The sequence below is a fragment of the Muntiacus reevesi genome, chromosome 11, assembly GCF_963930625.1.
Source record: "Muntiacus reevesi chromosome 11, mMunRee1.1, whole genome shotgun sequence".
Classification (NCBI taxonomy): Eukaryota; Metazoa; Chordata; class Mammalia; order Artiodactyla; family Cervidae; genus Muntiacus; species Muntiacus reevesi.
In genome coordinates this window covers 17948398-17974461 of record NC_089259.1, presented here as the reverse complement: position 1 = coordinate 17974461, position 26064 = coordinate 17948398, and the positions used below count along the sequence as shown (strand labels likewise).

Below are 26064 nucleotides of genomic sequence, written 5' to 3'. Positions count from 1 at the left end.
AAAAACCACACTTTTGATATGAAATTTCAAAGTTAAAATATCCAGTATTATACCACAGATTTATAGACCAGAAGGAACCTTCTTGGTCAGTTGTTTGGGGTTGGGATGTGACACAGGAAATTAGTCATATTTTTAATACTTTTTTTTCTTCTTTTCAAATAAAAAGAAAAGTAGAGGAATAATCCTGTCTGTCTTAAAATAGGTTGATAATAGCAGGTATTAACTTTTAACTTCCAAAGATGGTATATAGATTATTATGAAATGAGGAAACTTTATGGAAAGAAAGGCTTTTTCATATTTTCAGTATTTTAATAGTGAATTTTCTTTAAAATGAAAATGACTCTAATGCATCTATACATTATAAGAAAGATGTTGAAACACTTTGTGTCTCTGAAATAGCCTTTGATGTATTCTGATTTATTATTCCTTGACTACAAACACACACACACGCACAGAAGTTTTCTTATTAAATATAGAAGCATTAAATCACAGAGAGTCAAGTGGGACAGCAGTGAACTGGGGTTATGGCCCTTTTCTTTGTTGGAATAGTGTATGCTCACTCTTTGCATTCCCTATCTCAGAATTGCAGAGGTAAAAATCCAGTATTCCAAACATCTTTGCAGTGTTTCCAGAGGATAAGTCGGGTTGACACTGTTGTCATTTTTCTTTAGTTAGGATAGCAGTAGAGAGACCGAGATAGAAACCTGAACAGAGTATGGAGGAAGGTAGCTGGACAGGCATTGAAATAATTAGGTTGCACAGTACATCTATAAGTTCCTCTCAAAAATTCAGATGTGCAGGAAAAAGTAGGTAGCCTGAAAAGGATGATCATGTTGGCTAAGTGTTGGTCTGTATATAGACAGTACAGATGCATACACAGATGATAAACAGCCTAGATGCTAGATATTGCATGATATTAATCTGTGTAGCAGAGAGCCATGGACTGTACTATACTATACATGGACTGTGGTATCTTCTTATAAATTTGAACTAATTCTGTTAACTTGAATCTAGTTCTGTGAGTGTCATGTATATGTATATCTTAGTTTTGGAATAATGTATAGTTAGGAATATTTATTGAGACCTTTTTTCTTTTTAAACTTTGCAAAAATAAATTTTTAATAACTAGCAACTGGTGTTTTAGACAAAAACATAGGAAGTAGAATATTTTGGGAATGGTGCTGTGTGACATTAATTTGTGTACTAATTTGTATTAGTAGTTAATTATTCACTTGTTACTAAGTATATTCTACTTACTATTAAAAATTAAATACATTTTAAAGGAGAAAATGAAACATAAATCATGATTCTAAATATTAAGGCGCTCATACTGTTTAATAATAAAATGCACATTCATTCTTGTATGAGAATAAATTCTCATTGCCCAAAATCCTTTGGTATGAGTGACAATTTAAAGTGCTTCCTAATCTCCACGAACAATTTAAAGTTACTGTTGTGGTCTGTGGCTGGTAGCAGCAGTATTTTCAGTATTGTGTGAATTCTGGGAACATTGTTTTTGATTGGAATAAAAGAGTTGATACTTGGATGTTAAGAGTTCCATAATAAATGAACATTTTCTTTTGTTTTCTAAGTTTTATGAATATAGGGCTCACGCAAACTAACATTTTTGTGTATCCTTTGAAACTTTGGAAAAGTAGGATAATTGAGAGTGTTGAGCTAAATTAATCAAATTTTGGAATACAGAGGGAGAAAGTACCTGGACCATACACTGATTATGGTGAAGTGCAAACAGCATTGTCAGTGAATATGACTCAACACAAGTTGAAATTTAATGTTAGTTATTCAAAAGTGAAAGTCACTCAGTCCTTGGAATTCTCCAGGCCATAATACTGGAGTGGGTAGCCTTTCCCTTCTCCAGGGGATAGTTATTCAAACTACCTTCTAAAAGCAGTTCTAAAAAAGATTTATTTGTTTATGGCTGTACTCAGGCTTTCTCTAGTTTGGGCAAGCAGGGGCTACTCTCCAGTTGCTGCTCGAGGGCTTCTCGTCGCAGAGCATCGGCTTTAGGGCACCAGCTCAGTCGTTACAATGCACAGGCTTAGTTGCTCCTAGGCATGTGGGATCTTCCCAGACCAGAGATCTAACCCATGTCTCCTGCCTTGGCAGGTGGATTCTTAACCACTGGACCTCCATGGAAGCCATACTTTCTTTTTTTTTTTTTTTGGTATTGTTGGAGTAGAGGGAAGTAAAACTGAATGAAACAAGTTCTCTGCCTTCAAGGGGAATTTAATCTAAGAAATAAATGCAGCTGTTGGTAACTATAAGATTGTGATTGTTTAGTAAAAGTAAAGGTGGTTTGGGTACACAGGAGGAACAAGTGAATGCTGGCCTTAAAAGATTTGACAGAACTTCATGGTGGGGATGCGTAGGTTAGGTATATGTTTAGCAGAAAGAGGTTTTTAAATTAAGCTAATTTCTTGATGACAGTGCACGTATGACCTTCCCTCTGGTTTATTTCAGTGACCCAGAGTGTCAGTGTGGAGGCCTGTTCTATCCGTGTTTCTCATCTGTTGTGTTGTCCTAGGGGTGGCCAGCTAGGGGTCTGGGTGGCAGAGCCCATGTGGTCTTGTCCCTTTATCTCTGTGCTTTACAGGTGTGTGTGTGTGTGTGTGTCTGGGTGTGTGTGTGTGTGTGTGTGTGTGTGTGTCTGGGTGTGTGTGTGTGTCTGGGTGTGTGTGTGTGTGTGTGGGTGTGTGTCTGGGTGGCAGAGCCCTTGTGGTCTTGTCCCTTTATCTCTGTGCTTTACGGGTGTGTGTGTGTGTGTGTGTCTGGGTGGCAGAGCCCTTGTGGTCTTGTCCCTTTATCTCTGTGCTTTACGGGGTGTGTGTGTGTGTGTGTGTCTGGGTGGCAGAGCCCTTGTGGTCTTGTCCCTTTATCTCTGTGCTTTACGGGTGTGTGTGTGTGTGTGTGTGTGTCTGGGTGGCAGAGCCCTTGTGGTCTTGTCCCTTTATCTCTGTGCTTTATGGGTGTGTGTGTGTGTGTGTGTGTGTCTGGGTGGCGGAGCCTTTGTGGTCTTGTCCCTTTATCTCAGTGCTTTACAGATGTGTGTGTGTGTGTATGTGTGTGTGTGTGTGCGCGCGCGCTTGTATGGGGGTGTACGTGCCATAATGTGAAGGAGGCTGGGAAGCACTCTTTCAGATTACTTACTGCTCCTCTTCTGGTAAGAAGTTCTTTGGTATATAGTTTTGCTTTTGTAAAAACAGCTAGAATAGTTTCATAATAAGAACACATTCTGGATAAATGATATTAGGTACCAGTGCAGACAGAATCTTCTAGTAAACCAGCTACTAGTTCTATGCAGTGATTAGGGGGCCCTACCAGGCTTTTAATCCTCAGCTTTGTATTTATGAACATGATGGCATTAAGTGAAGATTTGATGTTTGTGGTCATGGCCACACTTTAAATAAATGTGACCAAAATCAGTATCCCTCCATATACTTTACTTTTCTTCTGGTAAACATACTAGGCATTGGACCTATTTCTGACAAAACTATACTCCTCTCAGCAGGACAAGTACTTGGAGGAAGGGAAGTTGGGCAGATTTGCTTATGGTAGGGACAGCCTTGAGAGGAAGTCCAGAGCGCCCTTCCAGTAAGAGGCAGACAAGGGAGAAGGAAGCAGAAGAGAAAATTCTGAACTTACAACCTGGAAGAAAGCAGGCATCTGGACACCCACTCCTAGGTGTTACGCCCTCGTTGTGACTGCCTGGAACTGTTGAATTCAGGATAGAACTGTAGATTTTGGGGGCTAGTTTGACTTGAAATACAACCTCCCATATTAAAGAGGAGAAATTGGGGTCCCAACTTTCTTATTAGTGAAAGGGACTAAGATATGGTAACAAAGGGATAGTTTTGGTGCTGCAGACTTTCAAGAGTACAGTTACTTGTTGCTTGTTTTGTTTTTTTGTTAGTGAAGTAGAAGATACCTGGTGTCTCAAGGGTATTTTAGGGATCTTAAGAAAGATTCACCACCTTCCTACTCTTCTTACTCAGTTCCTCTGCCTAGTAAACTTCAGTAATGTGTCTTTGGCTATATAACAGTATTGGTTAGCTATTTAAAGAATAAGAAAAGATTAAAGAACAGACCATACCAGCACTCTTCTAAGCTGGAGTATTGTCTTTTGGTGGGATAAAATATGTATCAGAATTTATGGTTTCTCTGCAGCTAGGGAGCCAACCTACATTCAGCCTGGAAGTTGTTCTTTTCCAGCATACATGCAAGGAGCTATTAATGGCATTTCACCATGAAGAAAATTTTATGTGCTGGTATTTAAATTCTAAGTAGTTTGTTTTTAATTACTATTAGAGAAAGATGAAATATTTCCAATTTTGAGCACTCCCTCTAGACAGGAAAGAAACAGGGAAGTCCTTTTATTCCAAAGTTATAAAGCACATGAGGGAATAAATCTATTACTGGTAATGTGCAGATACCAAAAATAGTCTTAAATCTCCTAAGAAATTCAGTAATAGAGGTATCAGAGAAAGACTGTAAAATAAATATTTTTAAATGAATGAATCATATCAGGAAGAATCAGAAGCATTAGGAAGAAAACCCAAGATACTACCAGAGTAGATCAGGCATACTTGAAAAGGACTTAATGTAACTAGAAATGAAAGAGGAAAAAAAAAATCAGTGAATTAGGTACTCAGTGGACAGAAGTGGCAGGATTTAAAATTGGAAATGCTTATTACAACCTATTGAAAAGGGAAAGAAGACAAAGATGACTGCTTACTTCTTGATACAAACTGTGCCAGATTCTTCTGTTAATGTTTATCTCATTTAATTCTCAGAACCACTTTTTGAAGTAGTTTTAATATCCCACTTTTAAAAGAGTACTGTTGTTTACAGATAAGGTAAAAACAGTAGATGAAGCAAGATCAGTGAGGAAAATGATGATCTCTGTTCTGAATATGCTAAGGAATTTGTGGGGTGTTTGCTGAAGTGATCCAGAAGACTCTCAGCTCAGGAGAGAGATCTGGAATTAAAGTTTTAAGCTGCTTCATTTCCCAGGGTTGTTGGACTTGCAGAATATACCAAAATCTGTTTATTTCCTAACACAGTGGTTTATTTAAAGGATGCTGGCTAAAGGGAACTATAGTTGAAGTGATGACTCAAGTCTGACATTGAAATTTACTGTCTTTGTTGGCCGCCTTTCCTTCTCTGAAAGTAAGCCTCCTTTCACATATTCCCTCCCTGCCCCCATCATACATTTTATTCATTTCTCATGGGTAGCAGCTTAAAAAAAATTTAGTTGTGCATATAAACTGTCTCAGCTGATGAGAATAGTTTTTAATGTTATTTTAAATTAATCTGATGTTTTCCTGGGGGATTATCCTTGAAATGAGGTCTTCACATATGATTAGTGAAAGTGAAAGTGAAGTCGTGTCCGACTCTTTGTGACCCCATGGACTATAGCCTACCAGGCTCCTCCGTCCATGGGATTTTCCAGACAAGAATACTGGAGTGGGTTGCCATTCTCTTCTCCAATGTTAGTAGTATTGTTTTAACAATTGATCAGTCAGAGTACTGGTTCATTAATTAAGACTGTGTGGTACTGGTATAAGGAAAAACATACAGATCAGTGGAATATAATTTAGAATCCAGCAATAAACTTACATTTACAGTAAACTGGTTTTCAGCAAGGGTGCCAGTGCTGTTCAACAGGTGGGAAAACGGTCTTTTCAACAAAAAATTTTGGGACAGCTGAGCTGGATATCCTCAAATCAAGGAATGAAGTTAGGCCTCTGCCTCACACTCTTAACTTAGGTGGATCAAAGACCTTTATGTAAGAACTAACATATTAAAAAAACTTTAGGAGAACAAAGGTAGGTGTAAACCTTTGTGACTTTAGATTGGGCATTAGTTTCTTGATGACAGCATCAAAAGAACAAGCAACCACATAAAAAATAAATAAACTGAACTTCATTAAAATTAAATATTTATGCTTCAAGGGAGATGATCAAGAATGAAAAGAAGCCCACAGAATGAAAGAAAGTATTTGCATGCAAATCCTCTCTGATAAGGGACTTAAATCAAGAACATATAAAGCACTCTTAAAACTCAATAATAAAACACCAGCCCAATTCAAAAGTAGACAATAGACTTGAATAGACATTTCTCCAAAGGAAATGTGGCCAGTAAGCAAAAACATGCTAAACATCATGGGTCACAGTGATATGCCACTTCATGAAACCCACTAGGATGGCTAAAATAATAAAAGCAGATTATAACAAATGTAGTTGAGAACATGCTGAAATGGAAACCCTCATCACTGTTGGGATTGCAAATTTGGCTTCCCTAATGGCTCAGATGGTAAAGAATCTGCCTGTAATGCAGAAGATGAGGATTCCAACCCTGGTTCAGGAAGATCCTCTGGTGAAGGGAATGGCTACGTACTCCAGTACTCTTGCTTGGAAAAGTCCATGGACAGAAGAGCCTAGCAGGCTACAGTCCATGCAGTCACAAAGAGTTGGACACGACTGAGCGACTGACACTCTCTCTTACAACTGCTGTAGAAAACAGTTTGGCAGCCTCTAAAGGTTATAAACATTGAGTTACAGTATGATCCAGCAGTTCCATACTTCAAAGAAATAAAAACATGTTTCTCCACAAAACTTACTCGTAATAGTAAAAAATTATATATATATATAAATATAATTTTAAAAAATAGTAAAATAGTAGTGAAAGTCGCTCAGTTGTGTCCAACTCTTGGCAATCCCATGGACTATACAGTTCATGGAATTCTCCAGGCCAGAATACTGGAGGGAGTAGAAATAATCCAAATGTCTTATCAGCTAATGAGTGGATAAATAAAATGTGGAGTATATCCTTACAATGAAATGTTATTCGGCAACAAAAGGAAAGAAGTATTGATAAAAGGAAACAACGTAAGTAAACCTTGAAAACATTATGGTAACTGGAGAAACCACTCACCAAAAAAAAAGCATATACTGTGTAATTCCATTTATATGACCATTTATATTCCAGAAGATTCTGTGTGTATTCCAGAAGAGACAAGTCTTTAGAGGCAAGAACAGGTTAATGTTGCAAAGGACTGAGGTGACAGTTGGGTAGAATCAGGAGGTGACTGCTAAGGGAAATAAGGTTTCTTTTTGTGGTGATGAAAATACTCTAGGGACTTCCCTGGTGGTCCATTAGTTAAAACTCTGTGCTTCCACTACAGAGGGCATGGGTTCAATCCCTGATCAGGTAACTAAGGTCCTGTGGGCCACATGGTGTGGCCAAAATTTTTTTTTAAAAAGAAAATTCTCTAAATTTGATTTTGGTGATGGTTGCACAACTCTGATTGTACTAAAAACTGTTGAATTTGTACACTTTAAGTGGCTCAGTTATGGGCGTGTGAATGATATCTCAATGTTGTTGTAACAACCACCACCAAAGGAACAATGGTTCCACTGTGGAAACTAGACTGCATGCAGGTAGGCAGAACAATATACTGTACTATTTTAAACACCAGACAAAAACATTTTCCTGTAAAGATTAACTGGATGTTTCCTAATACAAATGCTTATAACCTTGCTGAAAAGTTACATACCATGCGTGTCAGAATTCATCAGTAAACAAACCCAGATGATTCAGAGTTAATAATATAAAGTTGGTAATTGAAGCCATGGAAATATAGTATTCTAGAAGGGGTTTGTAGAGGAAGTAGATGAATGGCCTGCAAGGTTGTAGACAGAGCCTAAAGGGAGAACAACATAGATGGACAAAGGAAGAAGGCCACGGAGGAGGATGGCATGGAAGTCAAGGAAATAAGAATGATTGGATAGCAGTGTACTCCTGCAAAGATGCTACAGCGGATTTGTTTCATGAATAGAAGATTGCTGATGATGTTTGCAAAAGCAGGGTTAATGAAGTTTTTTGGAAGCTGGCTAAGTGAATGGAGTGAAGAAGTGGAAAACACTGTAGACTGTTCCTTCAAGAATTTTGGCTAAAGGAAGACAGTAGTCAAAAGAAAATGTAGATTGAGGAAGAGCTTTTGTCTTTTTTCAAATAAGATGAGAGAGACTTGAGCAAATTCATGATGATGAAAAATAGAGCTTGGAAAAATGGACAAGGGGGTAACTGATGAAGAAAGACCCTGTGGTTGTGATAGGATGAAAGGAAAGAAGAATGTTCGAGGATGCAGTTGATTGGGGATGGAATTGAGATTTGGAGGTGTAGTGCATGATAGGAAGTTGAGAGAATTGCTACCATCTCATGGTTCCTGTTTTCTTAATAAATAGAGGGCCTGGTTTTCTTCAGAGAGGAAGGAGAATATGGAAAAGGGGGCTTGTGAACAGTAGCTTTTTTGTGCAAAACCTACCTAAGGAAGGCTGGAAAACTAACCAAACAGCAAGCATTGAGAGTTTAACTGAGATTAGAGACCTGGAATTGGTAATACCCATATTGGAGGCTGAGGTTTGTTTTTGTTTTGTTTTTTTCTCTTGCAGCACTTACTAGCCTGGCTTTTGGAGTAAGACTTGAAGTGAGTCAAAGTTAGCTTTTTATCAGAGCAACAGGATAGAAATACAGGGGGCAGAAGTGTTGAAGTATGAGGACTATGTAAGAAGGAAGCAAAACAGGAAGGGGTTAATAAAGTGGGAGAAAATCAAGGGCTGAGGGTCTCAAGTAATCTTTGTGGATCTAGGTCAGTCTGTCCAGTGATTAATTAACGGTAAGTTGTCTAGTGCGTTAATTGAATCTTTGGAGTGTTTTGCTGCTAGGGTCAGAGATTCTTCAAATTAGAGGTCAGTGTACATAGTGTTTAAGGGAAAGTCTACCTATTTCATATTAAAATGTTGAATATTCCAGAGTTTATGAATGAAGTGTAGAGCATCCAAAATTTATCCTAATTGAACTGGCAGATCTGTGGCTGGTTCTTGATGAAAGGATTGCTGGAAACTTAGAAAAAAGAACTGGTGAGCATCAGGAACAGGCTGTTAGAAAGATTGTTGAAGATACCAGGGATATGGTCAGGACTTGGTTTGGAGAGGAAAACTAAACCAGCTTCTAGTCTTTGCTGATTATAAGGGCGCTGGTGATAGAAATGAAAATGGGCACAAAGTGATATGGTTAAATGGTTTAAGTTCTTTTCCACAGCTCCATGGAAGCAGTGGTCTTGAAGTGTGTGGAGATAGATGAGACATTGACTCTGATACATGTGGAACATGGGGACATCTTTAATAATGATGATAGCTAATGTTCTTTGTGGGCTCTCTGTTCCAGGCACTGTCCCCATTATGTAAACTTTTAACATGAACTTGACTCATTTGTCGATGTAATCCTATGAGGCATTGTTATCATTTTATAGATAAAGAAGCTAAGATGGAGAGGCCAGTAACATTTCAAAAATATCATCCAGTTTGCGTGGGGGAGCCTGAATTTAAACGTAGACCACTGACTCCAGAGCAGATGTTTCTGACCACTGTGCTGTGCCATTAGAGGATAGTGCTCTAATGTAATTTGTATAATATGTATTCAGTGTGTGTTGAATAATTTACATGAAACCTTAAGAGGAGAATTGTTTGGTATAATATGGATGCTTTCTAATTTAGTGATAATTTTGTTGGCTGTTTTATGAAAGAGTTAACCAAGAGCAGTGGTTAAGAGTGTGGTTCCAGCAGCATCAGTGTTATCTGGGATCTTGCTGGAAACAAATTCTTAACCCTTACCCCAGCCCTGCTGCTTGAGAAATCTGGGAGCAGAGCCCAGCAGTCTGTTGGGGGTTTTTTTGTTTTTTTCTGGCCTCGCTGAGTCTTCATTGTGGCACTCAGGTGCAGTGCACAGGGGCTACTGCATAGTTGCGGTGTGCAGGTTTCTGATTGTGGTGGCGTCTCTTGTTGCAGAGCACGGGCTCTAGGGCCTAAGGGCTTCAGTAATGGTGGTGCAGGGGCTTGGTTACCCCAAGGCTTGTGGAATCTTCCCAGACCAGGATCGAACCCCTGTCTCCTGCATAGGCAGGCAGATTCCCGACCACTGGGCCACCAAGGAAGTCCCAGTTTGTGTTTTAACAAAGCTAGTTTATTTTACTGAAGGCTAAAAATTTGAGAGCTACTAACCCAGAGCAGAGCATCGTATCAGAAGGTAAGTTAGAATTTGAATTAGCCTTAAAATGATACTGAGATTGTCACTGTTTTCTGGATCACATTCTGAGGATTGAAATCTGATGCGGATTTATTAGCATTACACAGTTCCTGGTGGTTCAGATGGTAAAGCATCTGCCTACAATGTGGGAGACCTGAGTTCAGTCCCTGGGTCAGAAAGATCCTCTGGAGAAGGAAATGGCAACCCACTCCAGTACTCTTGCCTGAAAAATCCCATGGACAGAGGAGCCTGGTAGCCTACAGTTCATGGGGTCACAAAGAGTCGGACATGACTTGAGCGACTTTACTTTCACTTTTCACTTTCATACTTTGTGTGACTGCAGTTTGATGTGTTGATTCTACTGGTAACAAGTGAAATGGGAAGCAAAATGTTGGGATCACAGCTGTTGACAGTTCACAATGCTTGGTTGTATATCAGTAGTGCTATTTTCCTTCCTTTAAACATTTAAAAAATTGTGTAGCGTTTGATATACAAAAATAGATAATGTAGATATGTTTTGAAGAAATAATAAAACAAATATCTGTGAATCCAGTACTAAGTTTCAGAACTAGAAACAGAAGCTAACTCTCTGATTACATCCCTAGCTTTCTATCAGAAGTAAATCCACACTCTAAGTAGTGACATTCTTGTTTAATTCTTCTGTCACTGTATTGCCCATGACTGGGCTGAGGGACTTGTACCCTGGACTTTGGGCCTCTGTGTTGTAATGAAAGTGCATGTGTGACTCCAGAGCCCGAGCATGTATTTCATTACATGCGTGCGTGCACGCGCGCGCACGCGCACACACACACACACACACACACACACACACAAAGTAATCCACTGTCATAAATGTGTGTAAATCATTACTTTACTTTTCCTGATTACCATGCATGTCTGTATCCTGAAATAACATAGTATTTAATTTTGCTTGCTTTCTTTATAATATGAAATATTCATACTGTATAATGTGGAAAATAAAAAATTTTAGTTGTTTTGTTCATGTAATGTTAACGGTTCTAGATTCATTTGTGTAGCTGTAGTTCATTCATCCTCACTGCTGAGTAATGATTGCCTCACAATTCATTTATTTTCCTTTTAATGAACATTTGAGTTGCTTTCAGTATTTTTGTTTCTTGCTATTATAAACCAGTGATGCCAGAAGCCACTTATATTTATCTCATGATGAGTATTTGCAAGAGCTTCTGTAGGGTTTATACCTTGGAATAGAATTGTTGTGTACTTGAGTAATTTTCATCTTTACCATATTTTTAAAATGCCAGATTTTCTCCCAAAAATGATTGTGCCAACTCACCAGTTGCTCTATATCTTCATGAACACTTGGTGATATAATACCTACTGACGTTTTGGCAGTCTTAAGTGCAGAAAGGTATCTCACTATACTCTTAGTTTGTATCTTCCTACGTGATGAGGTTGACCATCGTTTCATGTTGACTGTTGTTTTATCATCTGTGAAATGCCTTGTCTTTCTCCTGTTTTGTCTGTTGTCTTTCCTTAGTGATATATGAGTACTTTGTATATTCTGGATGTTTATTGTTTAGTATTCATACTTCAGGTTTCTTTCCAGTTTGGCTTCTCTTTTCACTTTCTGTGTGACATCTTTCAAAGACCAGAAATACTAAATTTTAATGGAGTTATTTTTTAGATTTTAGCATTTTTGTGTTCTACTTAAACTTTTCTCCTCCCAGGGATTGTAAAGCTATTTTTCTTTAAAAACTTAAAGTGTTGATTTTATAAATTTTCAAACCATCTGGAATTGATTTTTCTGTATGGTGATATAGTAGGCATCCAGTTTCTTTTTTTTCCCCCACATGGATAATTATTTGGCTCAGGACCATTTATTAAATGGCCTTTTTTATCAGTAGTCTGCAATACCATCTCTATCATATCAAGTCTCCATGTATGTTTGCGTTTATTTGAGGGATCTCTTCTTTTGGTGAATTTATTTTCTGCTTTAATCTGTATATACTTTTTTATCTTGAAAAGTTAAAAAAATGTAAAATTACAGCTAAACATAATTAATAGAAGTAACTTTATTTAAATATCCAGTGTTCAGATTTCCCAGCTGTGTTTTATATGTAACATACATGCACACGTTTTAATGTGTGTAGTGCTGTTGTTCAGTTACTAAGTCGTGTCTGACTCTGTGACCTCATGAACTGCAGCTCTCCAGGCTTCCCTGTTCTTCACTATGTCCCTGAGTTTGCTCAAACTGAAGTCCATTGAATCAGTAATGCCATCCAACCATCTCATCCTTTGTTGCCCGCTTCTGCTCCTATCCTCAGTCTTTCCCAGCATCAGCATCTTTTCCAGCGGGTTGGCTCTTTGCATCAGGTGTTCAAAGTATTGGAGCCTCAGCTTCAGCATCAGTCCTTTCAATGAATATTCGAGGTTGATTTCCTTTAGGATGGACTGGTTTGATCTACTTACTGTCCACGGAACTGTCAAGAGTCTTCTCCAGCACCACAGTTTGAAAGTATCAGTTCTTCAGCACTCAGCCTTCTTTATGGTCCAATTCTCTCACATCTGTACATGACTACATTATAGTTTGTTTGGATCAGTATTCTTGTAAGTTCTATGTTCTGTGATTGGTTGACATGTCTCTTAAATCTCCAATCTGTAGGTTCCTGCTCCATTTCTCAAGCCACTGCCCCCTCCCCCTTTGCCTTGTTGCTTGTTGTTTGAGAAATGGAGTTATTTATCCTGAATTTTGCTGGTTGCAACTTCTTGATGTTCAGTATGTCCTTCTGTTCTTTTCATTTCCTGTAAATTGGTTGTTAAATGTAAAGACTTGGTATGTTTTGTTTATTAATTTATTTGCAAAGATTGATTTGTATGTGGTATTATATACTGCAAAAGAAAGATCTTGAGATACAATTTACGTACATTTTCACATCTGCTCGGTGGTTTTTAGCATATTCATACTAAAACTAAAAGTTGTACAGCCATCTCCATACCCAATTTCAGAATATTTTCATTACCATGAAAAGAAATAATATGACCTTTAGGAGTCATTCTCCATTCTCCACCCCCCTTCAACTAATCTGCTTTCCATCTCCATAGATTTGCCTATTCAGGACATTTATATAAATGAAATCATATAGTATGTGGTCTTTTGTGACTGACTTAATTTCATTCAGCATGTTTTCAAGGTTCATTCATGTTTTTAGTATATGTTAGTAAGTAATTCCTTTTTATTGCTGAATGATTTTCCATTGTATGGGTATACCACATTATATGTATCCATTTGTGGGGCACTTAAGTTATTTCCACGTTTTGGCTATTGTGGATTGAGTTGCTGTGAACATTCTGGTGCAAGTTTTGTGCAGGCATATGCTTTCATATCTCTTGAGTATATAACTGTACTTGGAGTACAGTTGCTAAATCATGTGACTCAGTGTTTAAATTTTTGAGAAACTCCCAGACTGTTTCTCAGACTATTGTGCAATCCCACCAGCAGAATGTGAGAGTTTTAATTTCTCTACATTCTCACTAGTACTTATCTGTCTTCTTTGTTTTATCCATTTTAATGAGTATCTCGTGATTTTGTTTTCTATTTCTCTGATAGCTAATTATGTTGAGCATCTTTTCCTGTACTTATTGGCTGTTTGTTTATCTTCTTTGGAAAACTGTTTATTCAGATCCTTTGCTTACTTTAAAATTGTGTTGTCTTATTGAATTGTATGGGTCCATTCTGGGCTTCCCTCATGGCTCAGTTGGTAAAGAATTTGCCTGCAGTGCAGGAGACCCGGGTTTGATCCCTGGGTTGGGAAGATCCCCTAGAGAAGGAAATGGCAACCCACTCCAGTGTCCTTGCCTGGAAAATCATGGACAGAGGACCCTGGTGGGCTGCAGTCCATGGGGTCACAAAGAGTCGGGCATAACTGAGCGACTAACACTTATTTATTCTAGATACATGTCCCTTATCAGGTATATAATTTGCAAATCTTCTCTCTCATTTTATGGGTTGGCTTTTCACTTTCTTGGATAATACATAATTTTTATTGTTGCTGTTCTTTAGTTACTAAGTCATGTCTAACCCCATGGACTATAGCCTACCAGGCTCCTCTGTCCATGGGATTTCCCAGGCAAGAATACTGGAGTGGGTTGCTGTTTCCTCTCCAGGGGATCTTTCCGACCCAGGGATTAAACCTGCATCTCCTGCATTGGTAGGTGGATTCTTCACCGAGCCACCAGCTGGTGGTGGTGGTGGGTTTATTCACTTAGTCGTGTCGGACTCTTGCAACCCCATGGACTACAGCCCGCCAGGCTCCTCTGTCCATGAGATTTTCCAGGCAAGAATACCGGAGTGGGTTGCCATTTCCTTCTTCACGGGATCTTCCCAACCCAGGAATCGAACCTGGGTCTGGGTCTCTTGCACTGGAGGCAGATTCTTTACCGACTGAGCTACCTTTTTCCTGCAGGGAAGCTCATAATTTTTATTAGGTGATGTATAGTGAAGGGCAGGAAAGCCTGGTGTGCTGCATTTCATGGGGTCGCAAAGAGTTGAACCCGAGTTCACGACTGAGCAACAAACAACAGTGCTGGGTTATTTCATTTCCTAATATTAGCAACTGTTGATGATCACTGCCTAGATCCATTAACTTGTTAATTGTGAAGTGGTGTATTTGAATTCTACAATTCCTTCTTTGTAAGAATTCTGAGTTTGAAGTTAATGTTCCTTCAACTCATTGAAGATACCAATTTCACCGCTCGAGGCTTCCATTGCTTTTCAGAAGTCAACTTTGTCATGAATACCTTGAAACATTGATGACTCAGTTGGTGGCAAAATTAGCTATTATTGTCCCAGAGCTATTTTTTTCTAGTTTTATCACTACTTGACAGGTCAGTTTTATATCCTTATGTAGTCCCCTACCTCCTCCCCAAATAAAATTTATACATTTGCTTCAATTACTGTATTTAGAAGGAGGAAGTATATAAATAGCTGTATTGCAGAGGATTTTAAAAACAGGTTTATGTTAGTATGGTTTATATACAGTATAATTTACTTACTGTTAGTATAGAGTTTGATTTTTAGTAAATTTTTCAGTTGTGCAGCCATCACAAAAATTTAGTTTTAGTCTACTTCCATTAACCCCCAAGTTCCCTTCCTGTCCTTTTCTGAAATTACTTACTTTTATTATAGAGATCTGTAACCTGGAGTTGATAGAGGCTTTCTGATGGCTCTAAAACTGCATGGAATTATATGTAAACCATATGTCTTATAGGGCCTGTGTTTTTAAAAAGGCAAAATTTTAGTAAAGTGTTAATTATACGAGTACATTTTAGAGTTGACTGGGGATATACAAATTACTGTGTTGAAGGTTACAGGAGATAGTGTGACTATGCCACTAACTGGATGCACATTTAGCTTCATGATTTTTTTCTTATTACTTTTATTGAAGTTTTCATTTTGTCATTCACATATATAATTCATTTTCGTACATTCTGAAGTCAAATGTAGCCTGGTTGCCTTGAGCTATCTGCCTTATTTCTTCCCTGTTCCTGTATACTTACTTGTGAAATAGTCCTAGGTGATTCGTTCAGTATACTTTTTGATATTTTATAGAAGGTTTGTGTTTTTGTCATGGTGTCTACTTAGCTTTATTTGGTTCCTTCTCTTTTAGTTATTATCTGTTGATTCCCTGTTATGTGCAGTTTGGAAATTGATTATGATTTCTTCCCCTCCTCCTCAGCATCTGATGTAAAATATATCTTTTTATTTTTTAGTTGTCTTTGTCAATTGATCCTTTTTTTTTTGGTAGTTTGTGGCTGTACCGCATAGCTTATGCGATCTTAGTTCCTGGACCAGGAGTCTAACTCACTCCCTCAACAGTGTAAGCATGCAGTCCTAACCACTGTACCACCAGGGAATTCCCTTTAAAGGTTTAAAAAAATTGACTTTGATTTTGAGATAATTGTAATATCATATGCAAATGTAGAACATAATGCAGAGAGACTGTTTATTCAGTTTCCTCCAGTGGTAACATATTGTAAAATATTGATATATATACAGTCAAGAGCTTCTCCATCTTCAGCTGCAAAGATTATAATCAGTCTGATTTTGGTATTGACCATCTGGTGATGTCCATGTGTAGAGCTGAAGATGGAGAAGCTCTATACAGTCAGCAAAGACAAAACTGGGAGCCGACTGTGACTCAGATCATGATCTCCCTATTGCCAAATTCAGACTTAAATTGAGGAAAGTTGGGAAAACCACTAGGCCATACAGGTATGACCTAAAGGAAATCCCTTACAATTATACAATGGAAGTGACAGATAGATTCAAGGGATTAGATCTGATAGGTACCTGAAGAACTATGGATGGAGGTTCATAACATGGTACAAAAGGCTGTGATCAAAACCATCCCCACGAAAAAGAAATGCAAAAAGGCAAAATGGTTGTCTGAGGAGCCCTTACAAATAGCTGAGAAAAGAAGAGAAGTGAAAGGCAAAGAACAAAAGGAAAGATAGCCATCTGAATGCAGACTTCCAAAGAATAGCAAGGAGTGATAAGAAAACCTTCCTCAGTGATCCATGCAAAGAGGAAAACAATAGAATGGGAAAGACCAGAGATCTCTTCAAGACAATTAGGGATACCAAGGGAACATTTCATGCAAAGATGGGTTTGATAAAGGACAGAAATGGTATGGAGCTAATAGAAGAAGACAGTAAGAAGAGGTGCAAGAATACACAGAAGAGCTATACAAAAAAGATCTTAATGACCCAGATAACCACAATGGTGTGATCACTCACCTAGAGCCAGACATCCTGGAATGTGAAGTCAAGTGGGCTCTAGGAAGCATCACTACGAACAAAGCTAGTGGAGGTGATGGAATTCCAGTTGAGCTATTTCAAATCCTAAAAGATTATGCTGCTAAAGTTCTGCATTCAACCTGCCAGCAAATTTGGAATATTCAGTAGTGGCCACAGGATTGGAAAAGGTCAGTTTTCATTCCAATGCCAAAAAAATGTTCAAACTACCACATAATTGCACTCATTTCACGTGTTAGCAAAGTAATGCTCAAAGTTCTCCAAGCCAGGCTTCAACAGAAGGTGAAGCCTGGAGATTCATCCAGGCTGTTGCTTGTATCAATAGTTCATTCATTTTTTTAAAATGTTTCTATTTTGGCCACACCACATGGCCTGCAGAATCTTAGTTCCCTAACTAGGGATCAAACCCAACCCCCCTGCAGTGGTAACATGGAGTCTTAACTGCTGGACTGCCAGAAAAGTCCCTCCTTTCTTTTTATTGTTGGGTAGCATTTTGTGGTATGGATGTATCAAAATTTCTTTTAAACTACAAAGGATGTCTGGGTTCCAGGTTTGGGCTGTCATGAGTGAATAAAGCTGCTACCAACATTTGTGTATATTTATGAAATATAGGTTTTCATTTCTTTGGGATGAATGTTTAGTAGTTGCTAAGTCCAGTGTATTTGCATGTTTAGTTTTTTAAAAAATGATTTTCCAGATACTGCTTTACATTCCACCAACAGTGCATGAGTTTCTCTACATCTTCCTCAGCGTTTGGTATTGTCTCAGTTATTTAATTTAGCTGTTCTGGTAGGTGTGTAGTAATATCTCATTTGGTTTTAATTTGCATTTCCCTAATGGTTAATAATATTGAACATCTTTTCATGTATTTATTTGCCATCTGTATATCCTCTTTGATGTAATATCTCTTCATTTCTTTTGCCTATTTTCTAATTTAATTGTTCTAATATTATAAGAGTTCTCTATAATAGTGTCATTGCCAATATTTCATTTTCAGTTTCTAGCTTGTCTTTTCATCCTTTCCACATGGAAGCTTTCTAAGAGTAAAATTTTAAATTTTGATGAAGTTCCATTTATTGGTTTTTCCTTTTATGGATCATGATTTTAGGGAAAAGTCCTTGCCTAGTTCCAGATCCTAGTTTTAAATTTCAGCATGATCAGTTTGTATTATATTTTGTGTATGAGGTATGAGTCTTCAAGTTGAGGTTCATATACTTGTCTGTTAACGTCTGCCTGAATAGCATCATGTGTTGAAGAGTCTAACTTTCCTCTGTTGAATTATTTTAATACCTCTGTCAGAAGGCAATTTAGCATATTTGTGTAGGTCTGTGTGGGGTTCTCTCTTCTGTTCCTTTGATCAGTGTATATATTTCTCCACCTATATCACGCAGTGTTTATTACTGTAGCTATATAATAAATCTTGAAGTTAGATAGACTAATTCCTCCCACTTTTTTTCCTCACAAAATTGTTAGCTATTCTAATTACTTTGGGTTTCTACATAAGCTTAGAACAGTATTATGGGTATTTGAAAGGAATTGTGCTGAATCTGTATATCATTATGAGAAGAATTGACATCAGCTTGAGTCTACCAGTCCATGAACACAGTATGTCTTTACATTTTTTTAGATTCTTAAATTCCTTCATCAGTGTTGTGTCATTTTTGACATCTGTATCCTGTACGTGTATTGTTAGGATCATACCTAAGTTTTTTCTTTTTTTTTTTAGAAATTATTAATGATATTCTTTGTATTTTTCATTTTGATGCCCATGTGTGCATTGTTAGTTTATTGGTGGAGGAATGAGGCTCCCTGACTTCAGACTCTACTACAAAGCTGAAGTCATCAAAGCAGTATGATATTGGCACAAAAACAGAAATATAAATCAGGGGAATGGGATAGAAAGTCCAAAAGTAAACCCACACACCTATGGTCAGTTAATCTATGCAAAGGAGACAGGAATATACAATGGAGAAAAGACAGTCTCTTCAGTAAGTGGTGCTGGAAAAACTGGACAGCTGCACGTAAAAGAATGAAATTGGAACATTCTCTGTGATAGTTTTGATGCCCATGTGTTCGTTGCAAGTGTATAGACATACAAATTGACTTTTGTGTTTTTATCTTGTGTTCTCTGACCTTGTTGAGCTCATTTATTAGATCTACCCTACATATAGATGTCCAGAGGGATTTTTCTTTTCTTTTGTTTGAAATCCAGTGGTGCTTCTAACGTATCTTGGTATTGGCTTTTCTAGATTGATTTCCCAGTACTTTGTGTGCTTTTTCAGTATTTTATTTCAGGTCTTTTAGTTTTAGAATTTTTCTTTTTAAATTATTGTCTTTATTGTTATTTCAAATAATTTTCACCTTCATTTCTTTTTTATTAAAGTTTTATTTCTTTGCACATTATCTCTTAAGCATTATCTGTTGGGTGATTGTTCTTGGTTAGGCTTTCTTTCTGAAATTTTCAAAATTTTCAAATTCTTTCATTTCTATTACCTCATTTTTGAGTTTTTCTGAATAATAATGTTCTTTCATGTTTTCTGTCTTTCTCTAGGATATAATTTTTACCTGTTGTATTTTAATGGATCATTCTGTTCCTTATGTCTTATAAAATATAATTTGACCCCAATTCTTTTATGTTGTTCATTTTATCATACATTATCCTGAGCTTTTCAGAGTAAGGGGTGGGTCAGGATAGCTTTTCTAGCCACACCACTCTAGATCCCCTTCTTCTTTTAAAAATGATTTATATATATATATATATATATTTTTTTTTTTTTTTTCTTTTCCCTATTTTCTGAGATGCGGCTCTTTTTCACTCACCCACTTTCGTCTGGATCCTCTCTCTGTTTTGCCCTAGTTGTGCCTGTCTTAATCACTTGGACTTCTTCTCCCAGAAATCTTTCTTCAGCTACAGGGCTTTTCCCCGGAAGGAGGACTTCAGCCTCTTGTTTTTGAGCCTACTCTCGTCGTTTCTTACAGTGCTTTGTCCTTTTCATTTGCAGCTATCCTCAAATTGCCTTTCTAAATTCTAGAGATTCATGATTTGGGGTTCTCCTCCCCTCTCCTCCTTCAATTACCCAGTTACTTCTGCCCTTCTATTTCCTTCAGCAGATATGCTGAGAACTTGTCAATCCTGTAGTTGGTGATTTGACCAGATTTAACCTTCTTGTGTTTGAGAATTCGTGGGGTTGCCTTATCACCCATTGTTGTAGATTTTGTGCATGGGGTTTTGGTTTGACTGTCCTGGTAACTTTTTGGTGTGTGTGTGAAGTGAAAGATTCTAGATTTAAAGAATTAATTGAAATATTTTATTCAAGAGAATTGCAACACAGGTTTGCATTTAAAAAGAAGTGCTCTGGCTACATTATGGAAAACTGGTTCAGTGCATAGAGGAGACTAGTTAGGAGACTAGTAATGATCCAGGTGACATGATGGTGACTTTGTCTAGGATAGTGGCATTAAGGCTAGAAGATGTGAATCCTATTTTGTTAACCTTTTGGATGTCAGAGAATGAGAGAGTGAGCAGACATGGATGAGCTACCAGGATTGGGGTTCTTGAACTGTTTGGGTGGTTGCACTGTTTCCTGGTACTGGGAATATTCACGGAAGCGTAGGTGGTGTTTTTTTCTGTGGGGGAAGATCAGGGAGCAGGTGTGGTATTTATAAGCAGCTGAGTTTGAGGCCTTGCAGTGATCTGTCCCCTATCCCTAAATTTACACACAGGCACACATATTTTAATTCTTCATTGAGCCCTTTCCTGACCCTCTGATCATGTCTCCGTCTGATATAGAACTTTATTATTTATTTTCCTATCTTAACAGTTAACACATTTGTATTACTACGTGTTATTACCATCTTTTCCCCTAGACCAGCTCCTGGCAAACTTTTCTTAAAAGGACAGATAGTAAATATTATAGGCTTTGAGGGGCCAAGAGACAAAAATAAAGGTATCATATAGACATTTAATATCCTTTATACTGTAATCACTTAAAAATGTACAAACTATTCCTGTGGGGCCCTGCAAAAATAGACAGCTTGCCAGAATTGGCCCACAGGCTATGGTTTGCTGACCACTGTACTAGACTATAATTGCCATATTTGCCTCCTAGTTGCAGGCATATTGCGTGGAGCACTTTGGTTCGATTTAGTAAATTTTTGACGAAAGAGTGAATATTGTACTTACAGATTTGAAGCCCAGGCGAGAGAGCAAAATAGATACTTGGGAATGGTCTTCAAACTGTAAATGAAGACATAAGAGTGGATCAGATCACTTGGGAAGAATGTAAGGAAGAAGAGGCCCTAAGATGAAGCCTTTTTCTGTAACTGAAAGAGAGTGGAGAGTAAATGATGACTAATTCAAAGGTGTTTGTGCCCTAGATGAAGTTAGTACCTGTTGCTGATTGACCTAAACAATTTGGCCGTTTACACCCATAGGTTCTTTTGGATGAATAGAAGGCCTTTAACTGTATAGATAGGTGAGGGTAACAGGTGATTTTCCTTAGAAATTTTACTACCAATGAGTTATACTATTATTATTGTTGTTTTTGGCCATGCTGTATGACTTGTGAGCTCTTAGTTCCCCGATCAGGGGTTGAACCCAGGTCTTCAGCAGTGAAAGTGCTGAGTTCTAACCATCGAACTGCCAGGGAATTCCCAGTGAGTTATAATAAAATAAGCCTTAGACAGAATTTGCTGTTAATTCTTACACAAGTGTGTATTAGCGAGCAGTCACAAGAAGTCATGGAGCTTATTTTATGAGTGTAGTTCTTTTAGACCCTGAACTACCACCTAGCAATAAAACTTTAACCCTAAGTAGACACCAGGAAGATCTGACTACAATTAGGGAACAAAATCTTTCAAGATGAGGTTGACCACAGAATCACTTAGACTCAAAAACTTCTCTGAAGACCGACTGTAGGGCTTGTCAGATTCTTAAACCGCAAACAGGTAAGAATCAAGGCACTTGTACAGTATACCTAGTTAATCCATATGTCTTGAACAATTCCAGTTCAGCAATAAAAAATTATTTCCAATGTTTAACAAACATGTGTCTAAATTCAGAAGTGGATATTTGAAGCACTTACTAATTGGGCACTTTACATGCTAACTAACCTCCTCTGAAGTGTAGATTCCTCATTTATTTAGAGTACTTTATTTTTTTTTCCATTTAGTTTTATTAGTTGGAGGCTAATTACTTTACAATATTGTAGTGGTTTTTCCCATACATTAACATGAGTCAGCCATGGATTTACATGTATTCCCCATCCTGATCCCCGTTCCCACCTTCCTCCCCACCCCTATTTAGAGTACTTTAGAAGTTAACCCACCACTTGTAGACTTGCTGAAGTAGTATTTTAATGGAAATTACAGTGTAGCAGTAACTTAATCGTATTTTCTAAGAAATAGGCTGCCTGAGACTTTTTTGTTGTCTACTATCTTATTTTTTTTAATTGATTAATTAATCATTTAATTTTTGACTGTGGTGGATCTTCTTGCTACGTTCAGGCTTTCTCTGGTTGTAGAGAGCGGTGGCTACTCTCTAGCTGCCGTGAGTGGGCATCTCACTGCGGCGGCTTCTCTTGTCGCAGAGCATGGGCTCCAGGGCTTCAGTAGTTGCAGCACGTGGGCTTAACGTGCTGCAGTTGCTCCGCTCCATGTGGGATCTTCCTGGACCAGGGATTGAACGTGTCCCCTGCATTGGCAGGCGTATTTTTAACCACTGGACCACCAGGGAAGTCCGTGTGTACTCTCTTTAGTTTGTAAACAGTTGAGTGTAGTAGTTATTACAATCAGAATACCTTTCTCTTCTCAGTTTTAGTAATGGTTTGATTAGGCAAACAGTTTTTACAGGCAGATTTTGACAATTGGTACAGTTTTTCAGGTGAATAAAGATAGCTTTCTTTACAGAGTGATCAGATAACACGTCATTAATATTTGTATTCGCTCAACATTTATTATAATTTGTATGATTAATCAATACATAAAGCATTCTCTGTATTAATAGTGTTGAAGCCTAAACCCAGAAACATTAGCTATAGAATTATATTCAGGACTCTTTTTACTGTTGAACCCTATTAGTAGTTATAGTTTTAGCAGTGCCTCTTTCCATCACATCAAATAAATGTTAGTAATTTGAATTTTGTTTGGCAGTTTGCTTTACATTAAATGTATATCTGTCTTTAAGCATGAGTTTATATCTAGATTAATATTTCAGTGTATTTAGCAAAGTTTATAATTTGGGTTCCATGGGATTCTTTTTCCTACAAAGAGATTAATTTATCACTGTAGTTTAAGAAAACTTGACAGAGGCACAATAACAAAAGATCATTAAATAGAATAATATTTAATAGCACACTGCATCTAGCACTGTATTAAAATATTAATACACCATGACATGTGGCCTTTATTCTAAAAATGTAAGCATTTACTGTATTTATATGTGTAATGAAATAATCCCTTATATCACTGTGTTAAGGGGAGAAGGGATATATGTGCTGTCCTTAGTCACTCAGTCGTATCCGACTCTTTGCAAAACCATGGACTGCAACACGCCAGGCTCCCCTGTCCATGGGGATTCTGCAGGCAAGAATACTGGAGTGGATTGCCGTGCCCTCTTCCGGGGGCTCTTCCCAACCCAGGGGTTGAACCTAGGTTTCCTGCGTTGCAGGTGGATATTTTACCAGCTGAGCTACCAGAAATATCTAGTTATTTTAATAATTCCTATTAAGACATTCGTGAGAGAGCCTCTTAGTAAACTTAGAAGGATACTTCTTTATCTTTTGATACAAAATACCTGTCTCAAGTTTATTTTCATTTTTATGTGATTTTAAGGTCATAACAGTGAGTAATTTACTTTTTTGAAACATTAATTGCTTGAGATAGAATACATTAGTTGCAGGCATAAAAAATTGGTTCTGCTACAATATTGTAAAGTAATTAGCCTCCAACTAATAAAAATAAATGGAAAAAAAAAATTGGTTCTGGCTGACTTAAAAGCAAAACCATATTATAAGACTATGAGGTAGTTCATCGAATGAGTAGAGATACCAGATAACTAGGAATATAGCAAGTTCAGAAATAGGCATGGCTCATTGCCTTGTCCAGATACTACCTTTGGTAATTAATACACTTTGCTTTTAATTTCCCCCTTTCTATTTTGCTCTGGGTTCAGAGTTACAGGGGAGAGTTCTGATGGCAAAGTGTGAGCTCATGCTGTTTATGCTAGGAAGGAGAGAGTGAGATGATTTTCTTTTTTCTTTTTTTGGACATGCTTTAATAATTCCATCCAGACCACACAATGGAGAGTATATAACTCCCCGTAGACACCTGGGTGCAGTTAGGACAGGGGCGTGGGTCTTAGGCAGCGAAGCTCTGTCTCCACTCCCCACAGAACTAATCGACAGGTATCCAGTAAAATAAAAAGGAGTTTTGACTTTCTAGCCGCCTATAGTTCATCATTTAAAATTTAAAAGTGATGGATCCTTAATCTTTAACAATAAAATCTAAAAAAATATTAAATGCCAGAGACCTTAATTTATACTAGCAGTATCAATATTTAGATACTTAATGCAATTTTTGTTTTTCTTACAGACAATGCGAAGACACAGAAATGAAGTGACAGTTGAATTGCGAAAGGTAAGAGTGATTTGTGTTTAATAAAAAAATAGATTTTTTCTGATGTTAAAACTTTGTATAACTTGAATAATGAAAATGCTATGGCAGATTGGTGGGCATCCCTAAAACTATACAGCATAAAAACATACGGTTAAATAATTTATGATGGTATACATTTTTAGTACCTTCCATTTATTGAGATATTAGGTACTGTGTGAAGTACTGTGCCACTGTCATTGAAATTCTCTTAACATCTGGTGAAGTTAGATGCTATTTGTTAAAGACACCTTAGAAAAATAAAAATAGAATAACCTTATATTCTACCAGTTGGATGCAAACTGCTGGTAAAAATTTGTTTTGTTTTCTTCCATTACTTTTGAATTGCCCTTGATTAGATTGTGTTTTTATGCAAGCACATTTTATTTTTTTAAGCTCATTTTCTTTTAAGCAAATTTTAATTATCAATTAAGAAAGTACACATAATAAATTCTGTCTATATACACATGTACATTTAAAAAGTAGATTTGAAACTTACTTCTAAATCTTTGTGTTTGTCTTAGGTTAGATTTTCTTCATCTGATTCACTCCTAAAACTCACATATTATCTTAAATCTTTTCAGTTTCAGAAAGACTATCTTGATTCAGAGAGTACACACTCTTCTCAGTGAGTCACTAAAATTAAATGGACCTGTACATGTATTTACGCAATAAGTCTTTAATACCCACTTTGTGTCATGAGTTTTTACTAAGCATTGATATTATGCTACTTGGTATAGTATACAGTTCCTGAGATCCATTCTTCCATACCCCTTCTGACCCATTTTTTATTAAGTTTGAAAAATACTTGCTAATCTCAGTTCTTTTGACTCCTTAACTTCATGAATACTCAGAGATTAACCTCAGTGATATGTCAGTTTTCAGATCGTTGAGTCACTTGGACCAGAGAACTGAACTAAGCCTTAGCTTTTAATAAAGTGGGTGAGGTGAGCTCCTTGCCAATCTTAACACTTTGTACTTAGCTTCTTTTTCTTTTTAACTTTTTATTAGCACATACATACAAAATACCAGCACAGCCTAAGTGTACAGCTCGATGAATTTTCACAGAGTGAACACATCTGTGTAATCATCTCCTAGATCAGAAACAGAACAGTGCCTGTATCCCAAGGCCACTTCACAGTTAGCGCTGTGCCCCGAGGTGACCATTGCCCTGATTTCTAATGTTATAGATTGTTTTGCATATTTTGAACTTTATATAAATGGAATAGTATGTGTCCCTTTTGTATTTGGTTTTTCATTCATCTTGTGAAGATCATTCTCTGTAGGAGAGCCACTAGGAGTAAAATTGAAATTATATTATTATTCATTTTTTTGATATCTCTTCACATTACACCAACTCTCTCCCCAGATGTAAGCCTTCATTTTCCCTTAACTTTTCATGCTTGGAATATAATTCTGAGACTTTTGTATTGGTCTTGGTATTATTCAGAATTCTCTCCTGTGTTAAGCTTTTTAGCTCTTCTGATATGCTTATAAATCTAAGCTCTTCAC

The 26064-nt window shown here is 37.3% G+C and overlaps 1 protein-coding gene across 2 annotated transcripts in view; it reads left to right on the top strand.

Moving 5' to 3' along the window:
- KPNA3 (karyopherin subunit alpha 3) overlaps positions 1-26064 on the top strand; it is a 92117-nt gene that overhangs the window by 16910 nt on the left and 49143 nt on the right. For both annotated transcript variants that reach the window (XM_065902023.1, XM_065902024.1), the window contains exon 2: positions 24493-24537. In XM_065902023.1, coding sequence (XP_065758095.1) covers positions 24493-24537 — 45 coding nt within the window. The remainder of the gene's footprint in view (positions 1-24492; positions 24538-26064) is intronic.